Source organism: Erinaceus europaeus, chromosome 10 (assembly GCF_950295315.1).
Source record: "Erinaceus europaeus chromosome 10, mEriEur2.1, whole genome shotgun sequence".
In the NCBI taxonomy this organism is placed as follows: domain Eukaryota; kingdom Metazoa; phylum Chordata; class Mammalia; order Eulipotyphla; family Erinaceidae; genus Erinaceus; species Erinaceus europaeus.
The window spans coordinates 1,825,269-1,850,018 of NC_080171.1; the positions used below are offsets into that span (position 1 = coordinate 1,825,269).

General features: G+C 51.3%; 1 protein-coding gene across 4 annotated transcripts in view; it reads right to left on the reverse strand.

Annotated features, from left to right (window-relative positions):
• Positions 1-24,750, reverse strand: part of PALM2AKAP2 (PALM2 and AKAP2 fusion) — a 199,832-nt gene that overhangs the window by 23,041 nt on the left and 152,041 nt on the right. For all 4 annotated transcript variants that reach the window (XM_016194294.2, XM_060199032.1, XM_060199031.1 and 1 more), the window contains one exon: positions 4,631-7,043. In XM_016194294.2, the coding sequence (XP_016049780.2) occupies positions 4,631-7,043 (2,413 nt within the window). The remainder of the gene's footprint in view (positions 1-4,630; positions 7,044-24,750) is intronic.

Genomic DNA, 24,750 nt, shown 5'->3' on the forward strand with positions numbered 1-24,750 from the left:
TCCTACATATATTTCTACCAATATGGTGGGCTTGGCTACATGAAAATTTACCTTCAAAAGTAAAAATAAAGGTGGGGAAGTTTAATGGTAATACTTATCACTGAATTTGGAATTATAGATTGACTACTGAAAAACAGCTCCTGAGCTCAGATTTGGTTAATAATTCTCAACAAGCAACTATGGGTGGGCCAGGCAGTGGCTCCCTTGTAGAGCTCAGGGCTCCCTAGGTTCCAGCCCCTGGTCCCTGCCGGCAGCAGGAAAGCTTCCTGAGCAGAAGAGCAGTGTAGCCAGCATCACTTCCTCTTCATCTCTGTCCCCCCTCCTCTTCTGATTTCTCTGTCTTTATTCAATAAATAAATGAAAAAAATGTAAGATACTCTATTTATTTAATCATTATTGGATTGAAGCAGAAATTGAGAGGGGAGGAGAGAGAGAGAGAGAGAGAGAGAGAGAGAGAGAGAGAGACACCCACAGCCCTGCTTCATCACTTGTGAAGCTTTCCCCTGCAGGTGGGGAGCAGGGGCTTGAACCCGGGTCCTTGCTCACTGTAATGTGTGTGCTCAACCAGGTGCACCATCGTCGGGACCCAGTGAATAAAATATTTTAGGAAAAACAAAAAGAAGTAACTGTGAAAAGATTGCAACAGGGAACACAAAGCAAATGCCATGCAGGCTCTGCCGTTGACTTCACGTCAGGTTTCGTCTAGGTCTTTAAAAACCCGGAAAGACAGCAACAAACCTACTGGGAGCCCCTTGCGTAGAAGACACCGTCCAAACTTAGTGACAAGGCTGGCACCATTTCACCCTGCTGTACTGACCCGCAAACTGGTGGCACCGTCTCACCCCGCTGTGCTGACCCGCAAACGGGTGGCACCATTTCACCCCGCTGTACTGACCCGCAAACTGGTGGCACCGTCTCACCCTGCTGTGCTGACCCGCAAACTGGTGGCACCGTCTCACCCCGCTGTGCTGACCCGCAAACTGGTGGTACCATCTCACCCCGCTATACTGACCCGCAAACTGGTGGCACCGTCTCACCCCGCTGTACTGACCCGCAAACGGGTGGCACTGTCTCACCCCGCTGTGCTGACCCGCAAACGGGTGGCACTGTCTCACCCCGCTGTGCTGACCTGCAAACTGGTGCAGACAGAGGGAAACCAGGTCACCACACAGCTAGGCAGCAGCAGAACCAGAATCTCAGCTTTTTTTTTTTTTTTTTGCCGCCAGGGTTGTCACCAGGGCTCCAAGCCTATCCAACAAATTCACCACGTTTGGTGTACCTCTTCATATCTCTCTCCTTCCTTTCTTCCTTCCTCCTCGCCTTTCTTTGTCTCTTACTTTCTTTCTTTCTCCAGTATTTATTTATATTTTTTAAATTGTCACTAGGGTTACCGCTGAAGCTTGGTACTAGCACTATGAATCTACTGTTCCCAGTGGGCATCCATTCCCCCTCTTATTTATTTATTTATCCATCCATCCATCCATCCATCCATCCATCCATCCATCCATTCATTTGAGAGCTAGGAGGAGAGAGAGCCAGAGCAATGTTCTGGTATGTGTATTTCTGGGGACTGAACTTGATACCTCCTGCTTGTCTGTCCAATGCCTCACCTACTGCGCCACTTCCCAGGCCAGAGAGAAACTGAGAGGGGGAAGGGGCGGTAGAGAGCAGAGAGAAACACAGACACCTGAAGCCCTGCTTCCCCACTCGAGCCCTCGAGCATGGTGGTCTTGTGTGGGCTCCACCAGGTACACCTGGCCACCTGGCCACCTGGCTGCGGGAGTTGAACTTTGAATCCAGAAGTGATCGCTGGGCACAGAAAAACATAATTTTCCTCGAATGGCAGCTTTACATAAGATAGGAATTTACATTTGAGTAATGAGAAATAAAAGGGACCAGGAACTCTTATGATATCAGATACATACAAGCTGGCAAACTTTAGGTGTTTACCGCGAGGCCCTGAACATCCACCCGTTCACAGGTGGTGAAGCAAGTCTGCAGGTCTTTCTCTCCCTCTCACTCTCCCTCTCTCTCCTTCTCTATCTCCCCCATCCTCTCTCAATTTCTCTTTGTCCTGTCCAATAAAATGGAAAGAATGGCCTCCAGGATCTGTGGATTCATAGTGCCAGCACCAAGCTCCTGGAATATAATAATAATAATAATAATAACTAAAAATTTTTCTTTTTTTAACTTTTATTTATTTATTTTTTATATATTGGATAGGGCCAGAGAGAAATTGAGAGAGGAGGGGGAGATAATGAGGGTGAGAGACAGAGAAAGACCTGCAGCCCCGCTTCACCACTTGTGAAGCTTCCCCCCTGCAGGTGGGGACCAGGGGCTTGAACCTGTGTTCTTGTGCACTGTCCTGTGTGTGCTTAACCAGGTGCGCCGCCACCTGGCCCCATAAAATGTTTCTCAAAGGAGAAGTCTACACTATTATGGAAAACCATTCACATATAAAAAGCAAAGTAGGAAGGGTATAGTACGGAGAAATGGGGGATCCAGATGATTGTGCTTAAGATGCAGTGGAGGAAATGACCCACTTCTGTGTTAGAGAGAAGTTTCTAGTATAAAATGACAGGAAGGAAGGGCTGGGTAGGTACAGTCAACTACAGTCAGCAGAACAATGGGCCCTGCCCTCCGTGAGTGCAGAGCCGAGGCTCACGGAGAAGCCTCTCCAACAGGTGCGGGCTCTGAGCAGGCGCTGTAGAGTCAGGGAGGCAGGAATCAGGCGCCCAGATCGAGCTCAGCTCAGAGGGCACAGAGACGTCCTTTCTGAGCAAGCGACACAGGATGCCAGGTGTGCCTCCATGTACCTCCGTGCCGAGCCGACCCATAACAGGTGCATTTAAGATCTACTTAAAGCTGTAAGCGGATGAAGGGTCTTGGGGCGGAGGGAAGCCAACCATTGTTGCTACATATAGATTGAAAAGTAAACGAATGGAGCCTCCTCTGAAGTTCAAACACTCAGCTGGCCATCGTCCTGTGACCTGAAGGAATCAAAATTCCTGTCTAGAAAGTCACTGTACTCTTCCTCCTCCCTTCCTCCCTCCCTCCCTCCCTTCCTTCCTTCCTTCCTTCCTTCCTTCCTTCCTTCCTAGGCCATCCAGTCCGGCAGTCACTAGATGCAGCTCAGCAGAATGGCATCTGTGGGGCTGGGGGTGCTGGGAAGGAGCCTCACGGCCCAGGGTGTTGTGCTCTAGCCAGAACGGGCTGGGCAAGGCTCGGCAGGGAACTCCTGCACCGCAGCCCGGTTGGTAGGGAAGGTGCTGGTGGAGTGGCCGTCCAGAGTCTGGCCACTAAAGGCAGCTGTGAGCTCATGGTCTTTCTGCTAGGCGTACAGGAAGGTAGACAGACCCTACGCGGACCATGGGAAATGCTAGGCATACAGTAAGGTTTCAGCTATCTCTCCCTGATGCACAGTAAAGCGATATTCTCATAAAATACAGACATCTCAGACTTGAGCTTCATAACAATATTCAGTTTATCAAGTCACTACAAGAACGTTTGAATGCTCACTGTCCGTGTCTGTCTCTCGGCATGACGCAGTGACAGCTCCTCCAGTAGCCTGGAGTACACTTAGAGCCCTGGCGTGCGGCTCTCCAATCGCCATGAGGACCAGACTGAAATCAAAACTTGCTGGTCCTCTATAAGGACAGGAGTAATAATTACCATTGTAATTAGTATCAACGCGAAGACAAAGTACTCAAGAAAGTGGGGACCTGGGCAACGGGCAGGGGTTCAAGCTCACTTGACAAACAGCGTCTCAACCTCCTCACGTGGGTTGCAGGACAGGAAGGGACCACCCCGATGCCAAAGAAGCACTCTACACTGGTGAGAAAGGAGATGGTCCCAATCATATAGAAAATCGGTGGAGAAAAAAAATATTTCATAGATCTTTTGTTTGTTTGTTTGTTTGTTTCCAGGGTTATCAATGGGGCTCAGTGCCAGCACTACAAATCCACTGCTCCTGGCGGCCATTTTTCCCATTTTTTTTTATTGGACAGGACAGAGAAAATTGAGAGGAGATGGAGAGGGAGAGGGAAAGACAGACACCTGCAGAGCTGCTTCTCTGCTTGTGAAGCGTCCCCCCTGCAAGTGGGAAGCCAGGGGCTTGAACCCAGGTCCTTGTGTGGGTCCTTGTGCTCTGTACACTTAACCAGGTGCTCTGCCCCCTGACCCTCTTCGCATCAGTTTGTAGCGTCAACTCACCTTCCAGCTGGGTGAGGAAAGTCCAGCCCCCAGAGTAGGGAATCCACCCAGCTGCAGACGCCGAGCGTAAAGTTACTGACTCCAACACAGCCCACACACGGCCCCACTCTGGATGGGCCAGTGCCACACACGCCGCCTCCAACTCTTTCAGAGGAGGGAGGGAGAGAGATTCTCTCCAAGGAGCCAAGACAACAACGGCACAATGAGAGAGGAACTACAGAACCCCGAGAACCCGCAAACACCACTCGGGGTCAGGGCTCTTGCAGAGGGGAGCAGGCACCCTGAAATCACCACCTCACCGTCCCCAGAACCTAACCCCGGTCGGTCACACAGAGGAGACTCCGCACGGGAACCGACCCATGACCTGGAATCAGTGAGGGGCACCCCGTCTGGCTCTGGGCCACCCCGCGGCACTGACCTGGGGCTGTCTTGTAGCATGAAGTCCGGGAGGGCAGCGACAGGGCGTTCTTGGCCCTGGAGCTCTGGGTACTCTGCACGACCCGTCTCTGTCTCTTCAGCTCCTCTTCCCTCTCCTGGGCCGCGCGGATTTCTTCTTCGATCATGGATAGAGTCCGCTGCTTCCGGGACCTCAGCTTGAAGGGTCCGACCATCACGTCAGACTCCTGGGTGGCCAGGAGTGAGGCTGTGCTTCTCAGCTCAGCAGCTTCTGAGTACTTGCTGAAGTAACTCCCTTCCCGTCTGGCCTCCTCCATGTCTATCGGTCCACTGGGCTGCATGGGTGACAGTGGCTGGGCGGGGCCCCTTTCCCTGAGTGCCCTGTCTTCTGCGGGGATCATCTTTGGTAACACGTCCCTTTTCTCTGGAACAGGGGAGGACACCTGAGGTGGCTCAAATGTGCCCTGCGCTTTCTCTGTTCCGGGAGCCCCAGCTGAGTCTTCCTGGGCAGCTGCTGCTCCAGGCCCCGGCTGCTCTGCGCTGCCCCTGCTGGGGTGGCTCACGGCTCTGTCCGCTTGTTCGGCGAGGGCCTGCTGGATGGCATTCTGCACCAGGAGACCGGCCTGATATTCTAGGGGGTCGTCGACTGAGGACGAGTCGCCCGGGGCGGAAGGGGAATAGAAGCCGTGGTCGCTGTAGGACTTGGAGACCCCGCCCCCTCCTCGGCCCTCGGAGGGGTTGTCCGTCTGGGGGGTCTGGGGCAGAGAGAAATCCGCCAGGGAGCTTTCCTGCAGGGCGCTGGCCGTTTCATTGGAGGCTCCGCTGTCACTGATGTTGTCCATGCTGAAATCGTTGGACAGAGTCTCCAGGACGGCGGTATCCTGCGACCGTACAGACAACTCCTCCAGGCCAGAGTCAAGCTCCTCTTGGGTCAAGGCGACGCTGACCGACTTTGAGAACTGATCCAGAACCCCGGGGTCTTCGTCCTTGACCACGGTGAGGACAGCCCGGGCGCTGGTGAACTCTCCGTCCTCCGCCCACAGTTTGGACAGGGGCCCGCGTTTGGGGGGCTCACTGTGGGGGCCTTCCCTCCCCTGGGGAGCCTCGGGGCCCTGGCCTGCTCCTGCGGACTGGCTTTCTGAGGCACAGCTGCTTTTGTGCCCCTGGGCTACTGCCACCCCACCGTCTTCTGGAGGCGGCCCGGCGGGAGCCGGTCTCGTGGCCGGCGGCGGCGGCTTGTCGGAGCCCACGGAGCCCAGCGGCCTGTAGAAGGGCTTGACGGAGAACAGCCGGGGGGCGCTCTGCCCCCTGGGCCCCGCCGGCCGGGCACTCTCCATCTGCTGGAACTGTTTGCGGGCAGCCGAGAAGTCGATCTGCTCCGTGAGGACATCCTTTGCGTGTTCGGCGCCCCCTTGGTGGTCCGGAGCGGGCGCGGGGGGCTGCCGCGCCTGCACCTGCTGCTGCTGCTGCTGCTGCTGCTGCTGCTGCTGCTGCTGCTGCTGCTGCTGCTGCTGCGCCCTCTTCTCTCTGCGCGCCTGGTACTTCCTGTGTGACTCCAGGGGCTCCTCGCCCAGCTGCTCCTCGATGCTCTTCTCCTGGGGCGGGTTCCACCACTTGGCCGCGATGCCGGGATTCTTCTTCACAGCCTGACTGCGGATGAGCTCCCTCCTCTCCTTCTCCAGCTCCTGCATCTCCTCCGACGGCCTCACCTTCCGCACACAGCAGGGCTCTTTCCCGCTCTCGTCATCCTCGAAGAGCTTGGACGGCTTCTTGTCCTCCTGGAAAGCGCGCAGCTCGAACTTGGCCTCCTTTTTCAGCGTGGTGAGCGTGAGCTCCCCGTCCCGGGACGGGCACCTGCCGGAGGAGCCGGGGCTCACGGGCGCCCGCGGGCCGGCTCCTGACGTGCCCCTGGGCGGGTCTGGGGAGCGCCCATTTGTCTGCCCTCCCTCCGCCATCGCCTCACGGTTGCTTGGACTGAGCTCAAGGCGAGGAGGGCTCTGCCCGCCCGCCGGTCCTCCGGTGGGTTCTGACGGGAGGGGCGCGTGGGCCGGGGGGCTTGGGCTGCCAGCCGAGGAGGCCGCTCCAGGCTCGGGGGATGACGAGCCGTTGTAAGTTCCGTCCACGGCAGAGTCACAGCAGTTGGCCTCCAGCACCTCGTCTAGATAGCGGATCTCTCTGGCCACGTCATTCTCCAGAGACTCGTGGTGGTCGGCAAGGAGGCCGTTGTGGGGGGCTGGGCAGCAAGGAGGGGAGCTGTCCACGGAATGTGAGGCTGATGTGATTCCAGGAATACTTGGACACTCTGGAGTGGAGACCTCCATTTCCATGATTTGGGGGCCTGGGGGGAGAGAGTTGGTAGTGGGCTCCACAGGGTTGGCACAACTGTCGCTCTGGTTCTTCAGTGAGATGCCATGGTCAGAAAGCAGGGGCGGTTTCTGGAACAAAGAGAAAACAAACTCAGGGTTAGACAGGACACCCCTTCCTAATGCAGACACGGAGAAGCCAGCTTTACTGACTGAAAGGAACACGGATCCAAGGACAAGTCCTTCTGAGGAGAGATTTCTCTTCTAGAGAATCATTTATGCACTTATCTTCCTGATGGATCTTTGACTGGACAGATTCCACTTGTTTACTGGGTATTCAGTGAACAGTTAATGGAATTTAGTTCCACTTTACATTTAAAACTAAAGTTAAAGTCAGAGTATCTTGAGACTTTGCTAAAATATTCAAGATCAACAGCTGATACAGTGCAACGCCCATCATGTTCCAAAGTCATCCTAAGATATTTCATAGCAGATCACTGTGTGGGTGTCACAGGGTTCTTTGTGTGTCCTCAGAAGTAAGAGAGAAGATCCTTCTGCATGAACAAATATATAAACACACACAATCTTCTGCAGAATGTCAGCGCTCTACAGACAAAGGTTTGGGACACACAGGACCTTCTGCAGAATGTAAAATCAATAATAAAAAAAGATTTTGGTCTATACTCCCAGTGGGGGAAATGTTAGGGGAAGATGACTAGAGGGCTCTGAACTCCAACTCCATCAGGACCCAGAGAGAGAAGAGGAGAAAGGGAGGACATTCAGAAGTAGTAACAGGTGTAAGTGAGACTTGGAAAGGAAGAGAAGGTGGGACCATAGGAAAAAAACGGGCAAATCTATACAAATATAAACAAATAGTTATAAAAATAATAGTCAACCCAGGAGTCAGGCGGTAGTGCAGTGGGTTAAGCACACATGGCGCGAAGCACAAGGACCGGCATAAGGATCCCGGTTCGAGCCCCCGGCTCCCCACCTGCAGGGGAGTCGCTTCACAGGCGGTGAAGCAGGTCTGCAGGTGTCTGTCTTTCTCTCCCCCTCTCTGTTTTCCCCTCCTCTCTCTATTTCTCTCTATCCTATCCAATAACGACATTAATAACAGCAATAATAATAACTACAACAGTAAAACAACAAGGACAACAAAAAGGAAAATAAATAAATATTTAAAAATAATGATAATAGTCAACCTAAATCTGCAAGCTTGAGAGAACTGCTGTAGCTTCCAATGGGAGGACTGGGGATTGACTCAGAACTCCGGTTCTGGGAACAGTGTGGAATTGTACCCCTTTATCTTGTAATTTTGTAAATCAGCATTAAATCACTAATAAAATATTTTTTAAAGTTTTTTTAGACACCTACAGCTTTGCTTCACCACTTGTGAAGCAACCTCCCTGTAGGTGGGGAGCTGAGGCTTGAACTGGGATCCTTACGCAGGTCCTTGTGCTTTTTGCCATGTGCACTTAACCCGCTGGCTGCCACCCGGCCCCTCAAAAAGTCTCATAAACCAAGGTTACCAAAAACAAAGTACACAGCTAAAAATAAAAGCAATCATATTTATATCTATCTATCTATCTATCATTAGTAGGTTTTCTAAGCCAGGAATACTCATTTTTCACTAAAGAAGGAACACACACACACTAGGTTGTCAGAAAAGGCATGACCATTTTTGCATAGAGAAAATACATCATGTCAAGTAGTGTGTCCATCTGGTCTTTGTCAAGGTCTGGTACTTCATACCACTAGTACTTGTAATTGCTTCTATCTTTATTTTAATTTAAATTCCATTCTAGACCTATTTATTTATTTATTTATTTATTTATCGCCTCCAGGGTTATTGCTGGGGCTCGGCGCCTGCACTCTGAATCCACTGATCCTGAAGGCCATTTTTCCCATTTTGTTGCCCTTGTTGTTGTGCTTGCTGTAGTTGTTATTATTGTCATAGTTGATGTTGTTGGATAGGACAGAGAGAAATGGAGAGAGGAGGGGAAGACAAGAGAGGGGGAGAGAAAGACAGACACCTGTAGACCTGCTTCACCACCTGTGAAGCAACCTCCTGCAGGTGGGGAGCCGGGGGCTCGAACCGGGATCCTTACGCCACCCTGTGCACTTTGCTCCCTGTGCGCTTAGCCTACTGTGCTACTGCCTGACTCCCTCTAGACCTCTTAAACCTGTGGTTCTTCTGTCTATATAATGAATCAAAGAGAAAAGCCTTTCCCATAGCAGTAACTGAGCTTTCTTGGGCAAAGAAATTGTCATTAGGAGTCATAGGGAAAGTGAGTGCCTGGAACTTGGCTGCATTCACCTGCAAGCAAGCCTGGCTCACAACCAGCCCACTCCACGGAAGTCTTTATAACAAGAAGAGATGCACAGGCCGCAAGGTCAGAGGCAGATCAGCTGCAACACAGTATGGATTTTGCTGTGTACCTTCTCTATGAGAACGGTAGGGCTTTCTTCAGTGGGGGGGGGGGGGGGGGAGAACAGTAGGAAGCTTATAGGACCTGAAATATGGTTTACAATCATGGTGCATTGAAACGCCAGCAATTCAGAACAACTGGCCTTGGGAAAGAGTGCAGTGCTAGAAAGGAAGCTGGCAGGCAGATGGCTCAGCCTGCAGCGGACTTGGCTCTCGCTGCAGTCCTCACACAGGCCAGAAGCTTAGTCTCGCCCAGCAGGACCACACTGAAACTGCCGCACTACTAAGCCCCCGGGGACACCCTTCTCTGAAGGAAAATCAGGTTACCCATATTTCTAGGAAGCCAGAAGTCTCTCCTGGAGTTTAGCCTGCTTAGAGGAGGGGATATTTTGCGTGTGTCCTTGCTGTGAGTCAGAGATAAGCGTGAGGGCATCTGTCTCCACAGCACGCATTGAGAACGCTGTTTGATCTAGGGCCATGCCGCCCTGAACACAACTCGCCCCATCTCGTCTCATCTCGGAAGCTAAGCAGGGTCAGGCCTGGTTAGTACTGTATGGGAGACCGCTGCCTGCCTCCTCTGTCAGCAGTGTCCCATTCTAGTGAGTGTCGCAGCTCAAGGATCTGAATTTGGACGAGCAGGTGCCCGACCAGCCTTTTTTAAAGAACTTAAAATCATACCAAGCCTTTTCAAGGCTTACTCCCTGAACTAGCAACATCCGCTCCAGTTTAGTCTTCCCTGCCCGAGAACAGCCACTGACAGTTACGTTTCTCAGTGTCAGGAGTATGGCCTTTAGCTCTGAGTCATACATGACGACGGGTCTCATTAGTTGTTGGTATGCTTTTAAAAACCCCTTCTGTTTCATTTGGTTTAAATCCCCCCCTGCTTAACACTATTCTATTTACATAACCACTTCATTCTATTTACATAACCTCTGTTAACAAGCACCACACTCCCTCCAGGGCATTGGTGGTTTAGTGGTAGAATTCTCACCTGCTCCACCCCCTCTCCTTGTCACACCCTGATCTTCCACCAGTCACTTTTCGCTCCACCCTCTCTGCGTCACATCCTGTTCACACCCTACTTGGGAAGTATATATAAAGACAACATTGTTCGTTTTAGTTAGTTGTTAGTTTAGTCTAGCTTGGTATAGATTGCACTCCGTCCTGCATGAATAAAGAGATACTGCGTACAGCTCAACCATGAGTCCCTGGTCGTCTGTCTCCCGTCAGTGAAGCTCTGCCCGGCAATTAGTGATGTCTTCTGTGACCTGTCAAACTGATCTTTCAAGTGCTGATGACTGGTTAAAAGTCCAGGTTTGGGGTACCAGGATAACTGGACACAATTCCTTGCAAACACATTTTCTGAAAACCCGGACACTGGTGAGTGTGAGCGGGAGAGTCCTCCTTCCTGTTCATCGCATGCGCCCTCCTCCCACTTCTTTCCATAAATTCAAGATACTCTTCCTGAAATGCCTTCTGTCTGTTTTCTTTTTCCTAAATCCTAATTAGGGTAGGCACGTAGCTTTTGCAGTCTTGATTCACAATCTTGCATCAGAGGCCCTGAGTCTTTGTAAAGTGAAGCAATAATTACATCAAAGGGGGGCAGGTTCTGGGGCCAGGTGGTGGTGCACCTGGTTAATAGCACTCATTACAGTGCACAAGGACCTGGGTTCAAATCCCCGGTCCCCACCTGCAGGGGGAAAGCTTCAGGTTTGGTGAAGCAGGGCTGCAGGTGTCTCTCTGTCTCTCTCCCTCTCTATCTCCTCCTCCCCGGTCAATTTCTGGCTGTCTCTATCCAAGAAAGAAAGATAATAAAAAGTAAGATTAAGAAAGGCAAGTCCACCCACCTGCAGGGGGAAAGCTTTGCGAGCGGTGGAGCAGGGCTGCAGGTGTCTCTATGTCTCTCTCCCTCTCTGTCTCCCTCTCCCCTCTGGATTTCTAGCTGTTTCTATCCAACAAAAAAAAAAAAAAAAAGAAAGAAAGGCAAGTCCTTGAGCCCTGTGTGCAGCACAGTCCCCTGTGACGAGAGCCACCAGTTACTGAGCCAGGTACATGGGGTTAATCTGGCAGGCCAGGGCCAGACTTGACTGTGATTTGGGCTTGGTGTCAATTAATTATCTTTTACTTAAACCAACTAATACTGGAGGGAAGGATGGTACAGTGGCTAAGCAAAAAGACTTTCATGCCTGAGGCTCCAAAATCCCAGGCCCTATTATCACCCCCTGCACCAGCAGAGCTGAAATAAACTATAAACCAATGTGAAAACAAATGAGGGGAAAAAAATAACAAATGAAAACAGCAACATGGAAAACCATGAAAGAACCACCAGGATGAACTTTCAGAGGTCAGAGAAGAAGGACTTACTTGGAATGCTCCAGTTAACACTCCAAGTCACCTAATGGGAAGACAGAGAAGGCTACTGGCCTACCGGCTGTGAGGCTTGGTGCTGGCATTACAAATCCACAGCTCCTGGCAGCCATATTTCCCATTTTACTGGATAGGACAGAGAGAAATTGAGAGAGGAGGGAAGGTAGAGAAAGAGAGAGAGAGAGAGAGAGAGAGAGAGCTCTAGCTGCAGACCTGCTTCACTGCTTGGGGAGCTTTCTCCCTGCAGGTGGGGAGCCGGGGCTTGAACTGGGATCCCTGAGCAGGTCACTGCACTTCATACTATAGTGTGCCACTGCCTGACCTCCTTTATTCCTTTTTTTTTTTTGCCCCTCTCTCTATATATCTTCCCCTTCACTCTCAATTTCTTTCTGCCTCTATCCACTTGTAAATAAATAAAATTTGTCCAACTGTAAATTAATAAATTTTTTCAAAGATGTGTTTCTTTCTGAGACCAGGGAGAAAGGGAAACCAGTGCTTGGCCATGGAGCACACAGTGTCCAGGGATGTGCTCTGGAGCCCGCAGCTTGTCAAGCATCACCTCCCAGACTCCCCACTGCCACGTCCATTGAATTCTGGGCAGAGACAAGGAAAGCAGCCCCACTGTCCTCAGGCTAAGCCGGCTGCGATGTACACTCCACATGGGCTTCCTTCCTCCAGGGGCTTGACCCTGCTCCGTGCCCACAGCCCCTAGGCTTTGCTAACTGGCACAAGGAGGTGACAAACGGGTTCGTCTGTGTACTGAGTGGCTTCTCAGTGAGAATAAAGATGTGAGGAATTGGGGGAATTGGTGGTGTTCAAATCTGTGGATTAGAGAGTCTGCACTTCTGTGAACAGAAAAGGACGCACAACTAGAGTGAGGGCTTTGGCGTGTACTCTTAGGAATGGAACTTCCAGTCTGAGAACAAAACAGACCGGCCTTTGCTGAAGAACATATGGAGTGCAAACCACAGAGTGATGGGATCTGGCCTCTCTAGAGGGCCCCCAGCCCCCACCGCGTCTGTCTTCTCTCGAGATGAGGTGAGGCGGAAACCTCTAGACTCTTGGAGCACTAAGCCTCCTCCTCTGGGTTCACAAGCAATGCTTTATACTTTCTTCTGTAATTATTCACGTAGTAAGTGACTGTATGGATGCCGGAATTTGCTTCTGACTTTCACTGAGGCTGAGTAGTCAGGTTGTGTCTGAAGTTGCCACTGGTTAATTTTGTTTGTTCTTACCAGAGCGCTGGTCCAATTCTAGCTGATGGTGGTGCTTGGGATTGAACCTGGGATTTTGGAGCCTCAAGCATGAGAGTCCCTTTGCATAACCATCATGCTACCTGCCACACCATCCCACCCCCAGGCCTTGGGTTCCCCCCCCCTTTGGTTCATTTCTAACACAGATGCTCATTCTCCTGCAGAAGTTCTCCCCGAGTTTATGAAGCCAATCCTGCAACTCTTCTGAGAACGTTAACTCCTTTGTAAGCAGGGCTCCCCAGCGTCTCTCAAGTCTGCTTTGAGCACTGAATGCGGAGTAGTGGAGGGGGCTTAGAGAGGAGAATGCCAGACTTGTGTGTGCCAGGCCCTGGGTCCCACCCTGGCACCAGAGCACAGTGTTGCCAACAGCACGACTGCAGGAGACATCAGAAAAAGAGTCTGTGGCCCCTCAAAGGAGAATCAAAAGCACAGGTGAGGGCCCAGCGGTGGCACAGCCAGTTAAGGACCCGCATACGGCCCAGGTTTCAGGCCCTGCTCTCCACCTGCAGGGGCCAAGCAGGTCAGCAGGTGTCTCTTTCTCTCGCTCGCTCCTCCTCTCTCAATTTCTTTCTTTTTAAATTTTCTTTAATTTATTTATTTTCCCTTTTGTTGCCCTTGTTGTTTTTTATTGTTGTTGTAGTTATTATTGTTGTTGTTATTGATGTCGTCCTTGTCGGATAGGACGGAGAGAAATGGAGAGAGGAGGGGAAGACAGAGAGGGGGAGAGAAAGACAGACACCTGCAGACCTGCTTCACCGCCTGGAAAGCGACTCCCCTGCAGGTGGGGAGCCGGGGGCTCGAACCGGGATCCTGACGCCGGTCCTTGTGCTTCGGCGGTTAACCTGCTGAGCTGCTGCCCGGCTTCCCTCTCTCCATTTCTCTCTGTCCTATCCAATAAAACGGGGAAAAAAGAATGGGCTCCAGGAGTGGTGGATTTGTAGCGCCAGAACCAAACAGCAAGCTCCAGTTTCCGGGAGGAACAAGCAGATGAGAGTCCAGAGGCCTGTGTGATCTGGGCAGAAGGCGCGACGGGCCACTCAGGGCTGGGGTGACATGACCCTGTGCTTCTCCCTGGCCCTGGGGCTGCTACCTGGCTGGTGTACCATCACCAGAAAACACCTGCTAGATTCTTAGTGGGTCTGGCTGGCCCCAGGGGGCGTCTTTCCCTGTAAAGACAAACAAGAAACAGAAGCTGCTATCTGCTGCCTCCCGTCCCCGCCTCCCTCTTAGCCCCCCCGGACTCCCGGCCTGTCTGCAGCGTGACCCAGATGACTGCAACGCCAGGTGCCTGCTGCACACCAGCTCCGAATAACCCAGATTACTTCCACGGAAGCCATGACACTTCAATTAGAAACCCTTTCCCCTAGGTAGTGGGTGACCTGGTCCTTTAATCCAGTTATTTTTAAGTTCCATCAAAAGTACAGACTCACTTTTGGCCCAAGAACAGAGGCATGGCTAGGCTACAAACTTCCTCATAGCTGAAAAAAAAAATACAGAAAGCATCTCCAGTTTCTTTTCTTAAAAAAAAAATAAATGTTTTTGATTTTTATCATCTTTATTTATTTACTGAATAGACAGACAGAAATCAAGAGGGCTGAGACGCTAGAGAGGAAGAGAGACAGAGCGACCCCTGCAGCCCTGCTTCACCACCCACAAAGCTTCTCCCCCCCCCTGCAGGTGGGGGCAGGGGGCTCAAACCTGGGTCCTTGCGCACTGTGATGTGAGCACTCAGCCAGGTGCACCACCACCCGGCCCCAGCACCTCCAGTTTCTCTTCCTACCCTTCCTCTCTTTTCTGAGTTACATTTTCTTATTTATTTTTTATTTATTCATTTACTTCTGTATTTATCTGCTGGAGCACACAGGGCATTAACTGCTATCCCAGCCAAGAACTGGCTGCCCGGGTCAGGTGTGGCGGCCTCAGGACTCCAGTGTTCGAGCATGTCGGTGAGACAGAAGGTACATGTGAGCCTGTGTCCTCTGTAAGGAGCCGTCTACACACAGATGCCAGAGAGTTCAAAGCATGTGAGCCTGTGTCCTCTGTAAGGAGCCATCTACACACAGATGCCAGAGAGCTCAAAGCATGTGAGCCTGTGTCCTCTGTAAGGAGCCGTCTACACACAGATGCCAGAGAGTTCAAAGCATGTGAGCCTGTGTCCTCTGTAAGGAGCCATCTACACACAGATGCCAGAGAGCTCAAAGCATGTGAGCCTGTGTCCTCTGTAAGGAGCCGTCTACACACAGATGCCAGAGAGTTCAAAGCATGTGAGCCTGTGTCCTCTGTAAGGAGCCATCTACACACAGATGCCAGAGAGCTCAAAGCATGTGAGCCTGTGTCCTCTGTAAGGAGCCGTCTACACACAGATGCCAGAGAGCTCAAAGTGCATTTTTCCAAGAAACAACAGGCCCTGAGAACAAGTCCTGTGCTCTAGACCAGGGGAGGAGGTCCCCAGAGTCCCAGGCTGGTCCCCACTCTGCACCAAGAAACTTACAGTCCCTGGGCCAGGCGGTGGCACAGCTGGTTAAGCACACACATTACAAGGGGCACAGACACCCTAGTCTCTCTATATATCTTCCCTCCCCTCTAAATTTCTGTCTCTATCCAGTAATAAATAAAGTAAAAAGATTAAAATTAAAAAGAAACTTAAAAAAAGAAATGTACAACCTTATAGAAAGAGGGTACAATTCACAGAGAGAGCAAGTAGCAACCAATGGAAAGAAAATTCTGGTCCTGTTCAATGGTACAGGATTTCCTCCCTGAGGGGCTGGGTGGTGGCACACCTGGCTGAGTACACGTTACAAATTTCCTTCCTGTAGGAAGGTGGGGACAGGGCAGCTAGCCTGCAGCAGCGACTCTCCCCTGCACGCCGCCTGCCCTGCCCTGCCCTGCCCTGCCCTGCCCTGCCAAGATGGGAGGCTGGGGGCAGGCCAGGAAGGCACGGGGGGGCTCTGAGCCCATCCCCCTGGAAGGACTCCTCCGAGGGGACAGGGAGGTGGAATGTGAGGGGGGTGGCTTCCTCGGGCGGGAAGTGGAGGGGAGTGGCCCTTGGGCTGCATTCCATTCCGGGGCTTCCTCTCCCCGGCCCCTCCCCACACACCCTCCCTCCAGAGCTTTCCAGCTGCAGAGGCAGAAGCCTGTGCTGGTCAAGGGAGGTGATGGTGAGGCCGCGCCCCAACAAGCCGCCCCGGGAGGTGGACGGAGGGAGGGTGCCCCGAGCCGCAGGGCACCGGGTCGGGTCCTTACAGATGTTTAGACCAGGCGGAGTCCCATGAAAGCCCCGACCCCAGCCAGGGGTCCTCTCCCACGAGCCTCTAGCCTGGCGTCACTGCGGAGACTCCTGACAGTAAGGACCAGCTCACCTGGAAGAGGGCAGGCCTCGTCTCCTGTGAGACCTTCCCAAGCCCCAGCACCACATGAGGGCACCACAACACCACCGGGGAAGCCACAGGGATGGTGGGTGGGGTGGTGGGCTCTCACTGAAACAGTAAGAAAGAAGAGGGTGGGGCAGCCCAGGAGAGGTGGGGTCAAGAGTATGCAAGGTGGAAGGGGCCAGGCGGTAGTGCACCTGGTTAAACACACTCATTAAAGTGTGCGGGGGGGGGGGGGGGGGGGGGAGTCGGGCGGTGGCGCAGCGGGTTAAGCGCACGTGGCACAAAGCACAAGGACCGGCGTAAGGATCCCGGTTCGAGCCCCCGGCTCCCCACCTGCAGGGGAGTCACTTCACAGGCAGTGAAGCAGGTCTGCAGGTGTCTGTCTTTCTCTCCCCCTCTCTGTCTTCCCCTCCTCTCTCCATTTCTCTCTGTCCTATCCAACAATAACAACATCAACAATGGCAATAATAATAACCACAACGAGGCTACAACAACAAGGGCAACAAAAGGGGGAAAAATGGCCTCCAGGAGCGGTGGATTCATGGTGCAGGCACCGAGCCCAGCAATAACTCTGGAGAAAAAAAAAATTTAAAAAAAAGTGTGCAAGGACGTGGGTTCAAGCCCCTGGTCCCCACCTTCAGGGGGTAAGTTTCACAAGTGGTGAAACAGGTCTGCAGGTGTCTCTCTGTCTCTTTCCCTTTCTATACCCTCCCCTCGCAATTTCTCTCTGTCTCTGTCCAATAATAAATAAAATAAATAAAAATACTTAAAAGAAAAAGAATATGCAAGGTGGGTGGGGGTAGGTAAGGGCTTGCCGGAGGTCTGAGGTCCCAGGTTCAATCCCAGCACCACCATCAGCCAGAGCTGAGAGGGACTCTGGTAAAATAATAACAATAATAATATTAACAATAATACTAATAAATAAGCAAGGTCCTGGTGCTGGGGGAAAAAATTAAGAGACTCCTACTGCTGCACACACTTTTCCCCTGAAATACTGCGGCACTGATCAACGCAGCCAGCCCGATGGCTTCCAGATGCCCTGTACAGGTACAGGCCTGAAAAGGAGAAGCCTCAGTCCTGCAAGCTCCTCGGGTGGGAGTCAAGGTGGCCTGTGTCTTGGCTCCTGCTCCTGATGGCTGCTCTGCAGTGAGTCCCGGGGTTGACTTATGAATGCGCCCCTTAATCCCGCTAAGAGTCGCCCACTCACAGGCCAGGGTGCACATCTGGAAAACGGTATGGTGGTGTTTGATAAACACATTTACAACTTGGGCTTTGGGTGAAAGAAACTGAAAATGCTGTGTGTGAGGTGGGGGGCGGGGGGTGGGAAGGAAGCCTGTTTCTGTGGCAAGAATGGTGAAAGGCTTATTTCTTTCAGTTTCTTGGCCGTTGCTCCCAGGCTGGAGGAATTTGGAGTCCCGAGGAGGTCTTAGGGTTTCCCCTGATTGAGAAGAGAGATATTTCCTCTTGGCGCCAAGAAAATTCAGTTTCATTTCTTCCTCGACGCAGAGCCCTTCAGGACCGGTCAAGGAGCCCTCAGAACCTCCTCACCAAAGACCCCTGTTCACTGTGAAACTTTTCCAGGGCTGTCCCCGGGTACCAGGACAAGCCAGGATCAAGGCCAGAGAGGGCTCCTGAAGCCTGGGATTTCTGGGGTCACAGACTGAGAAAAGCAAAAGGGAGCCTACTTTTTAGTTCTGTGTTCCTCTTGGTTTTAAAATAGCTCGAGGTCTTGAGTTCATGCCTGGCCAACAAGAAATGATGGGGAGAGAGTCCAGCCGCACAGTGGAGCCCAGAAAAATCTACTACGCTCAGGCCCTGAGCCAGAGGAGGAAGCTGAGGAGCTTTGGAGATTAATTAACCCTTTGTCCGCAGATGGCTTTGTACGTAAGACAGCCAGTGTGGCTCTCTTGTGCGCACGGATCCTACAGGTGAGGGGCACACACCCCACATTCCCTACGGAGTCCTGTGGCCCCGTTTCTGAGACTTACAGCAGGGGACACAGATCTCCTTGTAGACTGGATATCACAAGAAATTAGCTAAAAAGCAAGTCCCCAGAGTGGCTGGGGTCACTTGGTTTGTTCTGGGAAAAGACAAGCAGGCTCACACACCCTCTTCAAAGCATCAGCACAGAGGACTGGTGCTTGTGTATACACACCGCAGATGGTGGGGGGGTTCCGCGTGAACTCAGGGAGCCTCTCAGGACTTGGAGCAGGAAAAAGGGGGTCTGAGCAGACTGCCGGCACTTTCCACAGCAGGAGAGGATCCCGGTCGCAGATCTCAGCCCCACCCCCACCCCAGTCCCCCCTTAATCACCCTGGTCTGAGAAAGGGACCCTCTAGCTTCAGACTAGAAAGAAAAGCACAAAAAGGTAGGTCAGCAGAGGGCTTACCCTGCCCAGAGAGTGGTCTCAGACGTCCCGTTCCCGGCAAGAGCTGCCTTTCCCCAGACAGATTCCTGTGCGCTGGCTCAGGCCGGACAAATTCCTTCTGAGCCTACAGACTGAGGAGAGTGATGTCACAGCTGGCCCTCCCTCGGCTGGCTCCCTAAAAGGCCATTCACACAAAGAAGGACTTTAACCCCCTTCAGAGGACAGTCCGCATGGAGGGCAGATGCAGACGCAGAAACAGAAGAGGCATGCGGCTCCCCTACTCACGCTCCAGCCCCCTCAGCTCCCATGGGGAGTCAGCTGGGGCCCAGAGTGTTGATAGGAGTCAGTTACTGGTCACAGCTACAGTCTTCTAGGGAAGTGAATAGCACAGAGCTAGTGAGCGTGCCCCCCTAAGTCACAAGTTCAATTCCTCTCTCCCCAGCCCCTTTCTCTTATATGAAAGTAAATAAATACAATCCATACAAATATAAAAAGGACATTCGGTTTATTGCCTGAGTTAAATATATATGGGCGGTGTTGAGTTAGGAAAAGAAAATAAATGTAAAAGGTTCTGAAGACACCTCCAGGAAGGAGACTTTGCAGAGTGGTCGGTGCACAGCAATGAAGACTCAAAACAGCGGCTGGAAAACAGATGGGCGACCACCCCGCCACTCAGGGAAAGTGAGTGTCCTCTTGCGTCCATCTGTCTAGTCTCCTCTTAGCGTGTGTGTTGCAGCTCTTATGTGCGATTTTGCAGGCAACTTTCTCTTTACGTTATTCTACAGGACGGACGGTTAGCGGTCTTGGTGACTTTTCTTTTTTAGTCAGAGCTGCCCAGACTTGGCTTATAGGGGTGCTGGGGCATCTTTTTGCATAGCCTTTCTACTGTCTCCCCAGCCTTTGCAGATAGGCCAGTATTTTAAGTGGCTGCCCCAAGCCTCACACGCAAGTGGCATAGGAGAATGTGAAGCCAGGAATGAGCGGCCGGAGTGAGCAACTCCGCCTTCCCAGAGCTGAGCCAGTCTCCTGGGCCACAAAGAGAGCAAACCCACATTAGCCTCAGACAGACACATTCTCCACTCATGCAGCACAGAATCAAGGACCCTCCTATGGCACTACACGCTAAGGCGATGGGGTAGTGACATCGCCCCGTGGCAGAGAATTCTCGGGGCCTCCTGGCTTGGTTCCCAGCTTGGGCTTGGCCCAGACAATCTGGAGTATGACTTCATCTCACTCGCCAGAAAACCAAGATTCCAGGTTCAAGTGGGGCCCTGAAGAACTCATTTCCTCTCTCTCTCTGTCTGTCTGTCTGTATTTCTTTCTTTTTTCTTATCTTTATTTATTGGATAGAGACAGCCAGTAAGAGAAGGAATGGGGGGTGGCAGACAGGAAGACTGACAGAGAGACACCTGCAGCCCTGCTTCACCACTCGCAAAGCTGTCCCTCTGCAGGTGGGGACAGGAGGCTCAAACCCGGGTCCTCGCACACTGTAACGTGTGCGCTCAACCAGGTGCACCACCACCCGGCCCCCTCATTTTCTTTAGTAAGATTTTGGTCCTACACAGCAATATTTTATTTTCCCCTCTCATATTAATTAAATAGTTATTTGTGGGACTGCAATTTAATAGGAGTGCATATTAACACTACTCCCACCACCAAAGGTTAAAAAAAATTGATTAAGTACTTTAATGAGGACAGATAGCATAATGGTTATGCAAAGAGACGCTCAAGCCTAAGGCTTCAATGTCCCAGGTTCAATTTCCTGCACCACCATCAGAGCTAAGCAGTGCTCTGGTAAAAAAAAAAAAAAAAAGATTAATTAAGCAATTCTTCTTTTAGAGAGAGACAAGCACAGAGGTAAAGTGAGAGAGAGAGAGGAAGAGAGAGGAGAGAGAGGAGAGAGGGAGAGGGAGAGAGAGAGAGAGGGAGAGAGAGAGAGGAAGAGGGAGATGGAGAGGGGGAGGGAGAGGGAGAGAGAGAGGGGGAGGGAGAGGGAGACGGGGAGAGGGGGAGGGAGGGGGAAGGAGAGGGGGAGGGAGAGGGAGAGGGGGGAGGGGAAGGGGAGGGAGAGGGGAACAGCACTCAAGTTTCATTAGAATGCAGTGGGGACAGGCTCAAACCCGGTTCACACACATGGCACTGAGCCTCAGTGATAACCCTACTGGCAATTAAGAAATAAATTGGGAGCCAGGCGGTGGCGCAGTGGGTTAAGCTCACACGGCACCAAGTGCAAGGACGATGTAAGGATCCCGGTTCGAGCCCCCAGCTCCCCACCTGCTGGGGGGGGTCGCTCCACAGGCGGTGAAGCAGGTCTGCAGGTGTCTGTCTTTCTCTCCCCCTCTGTCTTTCCCTTCTCTCTCAACTCCTCCCTATACTATCCAACAACAATGACATCAATAACAACAACAATAATAACCACAACAACAATAAAACAACAAGGGCAGCAAAAGGGGGAATAAAAAGCCTCCAGGAGCAGCAGATGCGTCCTGCAGGCACCAAGACCCAGCAGTAGCCCTAGAGGCAAAGGGAAAAAAGAAATAATAATTTTTAATGGATTTAGATACAAAAGCATGAACCAAGTCACCCTGCTTCCTGGGGGCAGTGGGGTCAGGGTGGGGCGTGCGGAGCAGAATGCAGAGAGGCAAGGGCCTCTGTGTCGCTTGGCAGGGGGGCTGCACTGAGTTTACAGAAGCACGTGTACACTGCCAGCTTAATTCCCCTGGCGCTGTAACCTAGTCTTGGGTTTAGTCTCTGAGGGCGCCTTGGCCTGGAGGAACCGCAGCCCTTTAGAAACTGGCCTTGGGGGGCTGGGCGGTAGCGCAGCGGGTTAAGCGCACGTGGCACAAAGCGCAAGGACCTGCGTAAGGATCCCGGTTCGAGCCCCCGGCTCCCCACCTGCAGGGGAGTCGCTTCACAGGCGGTGAAGCAGGTCTGCAGGTGTCTGTCTTTCTCTCCCCCCTCTCTGTCTTCCCCTCCTCTCTCCATTTCTCTCTGTTCTATCCAACAATGAACAACATCAACAATGGCAATAATAATAACCACAATGAGGCTACAATAACAAGGGCAACAAAATGGGGAAAAATGGCCTCCAGGAGCGGTGGATTCATGGTGCAGGCACCGAGCCCAGCAATAACCCTGGAGGCAAAAAAAAAAAAAAAAGAAACTGGCCTTGGTCGGCTGGGAGCAAAGAGCAGCTGGTGAGGCCTAGTGTGGGGGTGTGCAGCTAGGGACCTGACTGCTGTGCTGAGCACCTGTGACAACCACTCAGGACCACCCCACTCACTCACCTGTTAACTGCACAAGGACCTGGTTCAAGCCCCCAGCTCCCACCTGCAGGGGGAAAGATCCAGGAGCGGATGCCTGCCAAACAGGGGAGCTGGTAGAGCACTGAAGATTCATGAGTGGTGGAGCAGGGCTGCAGGCCTCTCTCCTCTCTCTCTCTTTCTCTCTCTCTCTCTCTCTCTCTCTCTCTCTCTATTTCCCCCTACCCTCTCAATTTCTCTGACTCTGGCCAAAATAAAAACTAAATAAATATTTTAAAAATAAAGACGTAAAAGCAGACTGGGAAGAAAGTGCACCTGGACCCACATCTGTGACCGGCTACATTCCAGAACTAGAAGGCTAGTGGTGGCCATATCAGGGAAGGGAGCCAGAGTCTCAGTGCCCCAGTCCAGGCCTGCACAGCCCCTCTGTGCACTGTGTCATGCGCCCACCTGGAGGTTTAGAGGGCAACAGTCCCTCCGCTTCCTGCCTCAGACCCTGCACTCTCATCTTCTGCAGGACGCTAGTGCATCACATCACGGCGCGTCGTGGAGGCCGGAGCTCTAGCAATGAACTACGAGCTTGTCTGTACCTGTGAGAACCTGCAGACGATGAAATGCACTGGGCCCAGCTGGGGCCGATGGGGGCCCACTTGGTTGAGCGCTCACACTACAGTGCACAAGGGCCCGGGTTCGAGCCCCTGGTCCCCACCTACAGGGGGAAAGTATTGCGATGGTGAAGCAGGACTGCAGGTGTCTGTCTGTCTCTCTCCTTCTCTACCTTCCCCTTCCCTCTTGATTTCTGACCGTCTCTATCCAATACATAAAGACAATAAAATTTTTTTTAAAAAAGAAAATGTACAGTAAGTGGAATCAGCATCTGGAAATTATGATTTGCATAACTGATGACATCCTTGGTAACTTTTTAAATTTTTATTTATTAGATAGAGACAGAGAGGGATTGAGAGGGAAGGGGGAGACAGAGAAGGAGAGAGACAGAGAGACACCTGCAGCCCTGCTTTGCCTGCAGGTGGGGGGCAGGGGCCTTGACCCAGGACCCTCCTACACTGGAATGTGTGAGCTTAACCAATGTGCCACCACCTGCCCTCTCACCCCCTGCTCGGCAACTTTTAAAAAGGACATTTAACTGTACATCAGTCTGGAGTGACACCACATTGATGTGTGTGTTGATAGAACAGTACTGAATTCTGGTTTAGAATGGACTTTGGTATCCAAAAGGCTTAGGCTCCTCTCTCTCTGTAAACGGGTACAATGTACAATGCCGCTACCATCTCAGAGAGCCAACGCGAGACACAGGTGCTCCGCACAGGGCTTGTCTCATAGTCAAAGGCTTTAATGAACGGTAACTAAAACAGAAACGAATTGGGAAATTCTTTGCAGCTACTATTATACAGGTTTAAAATTCATCAATTATAAAGAATTTTTTTGCAAATCAGTATTAAAAGGTTAATACCCCAAACACAGAAAATGAGCAAAAGACATGGACAGTGTACACGTACACACACACACACACACACGTACACACACACACACGTACACACACACACACACACACACACACAATTTAGCAGTTGTAGCCACTTTAAAAGATAAAAACCTCTGCATCTGAAGTAATTCTACTTCCAGGAACTTATATTTAGCCATACTGGCACATGTATAAGGTGACCTACAGGAGGGGCTAGTGGGGTTGTCATGTGGAAAACTGGGACATGTTACGCACGTACAAACTATTGTATTTACTGTCAACTGTAAACCACTAATCCCCAATAAAAAATCAAATTAAAAAAATCTAAAAAGAGAGAGAAGAAAATAAAATAAAATAAAATGGCCTGGAATCAGAGACCTCTAGAGAACTATAAGCAAGCTAGGTGGCAAGACCCCTGATTCTCCACTAGGCAGAGGACTGTGAAGTCGCTGAAAGAACAGTCAGTCCCCAGCTCAGTGAGAACTGATACAGAAAACTGTCCAAACGCTACTGTGGAAGTGACTAAATGATGTAGGTAAAACAAGAATATGCAGTGAATTATAAATTTTAGCTTTAAATATACGTAGATTGTGGCCTGGAAAGAGACAAAATAAAGTGTTGGACGCTTAAGCATGAGATTCCAAGTTCAATCCCTAGCATCACAGGGGTCAGAGAGTCACAGAGTGACACTCTGGTTCTTTCTCTCTCTCATCAGTTCATGATAAACAGAACTTTAAAGTATATATTTGGACTTAACCCCCCCCCCTTAAAAATACTGTGCCACCTTTGTTGCTCACAAAGAAAGGGCGCCGGCTCTGTGCCAGAGCTTAGCAGACAAAGCTTTCTCTGGAGAGAGCTGGGCTTTCATTGTTCATGCTCTTGGCGGCCAGGAGGTGGTCCCTGGGATTTGCAGGCATAAGGTCCTGCCTTTGATCCCTGGCATCATATATACCAGGAAGATGATCTGATTCTCTCTCCTTATCTTACTAACAAACAAACTCTTAAAAATATGGCTCATTATTAGAATTAGAGTTTTACTACACAACTGTGCAGTGTTCTAGTCTTAACTTTCTAAGATAAGAAACTGACATGCTTCCAGGTTTTAGCTATTATGAATTGTGCTGCTATGAACATAGGTATACACATATCTTTTTGGTTGGGTGTTATGGAGTCCTTTGGGGTATATCCCTAGGAGAGGAATTACTGGGAAATATGGAAGGTCCAAGTCTAGCCTTGTGAGGTGCCCAACAACAGATGAGTGGCTGAGAAAGCTGTGATATATACACACAATGGAATACTACACAGC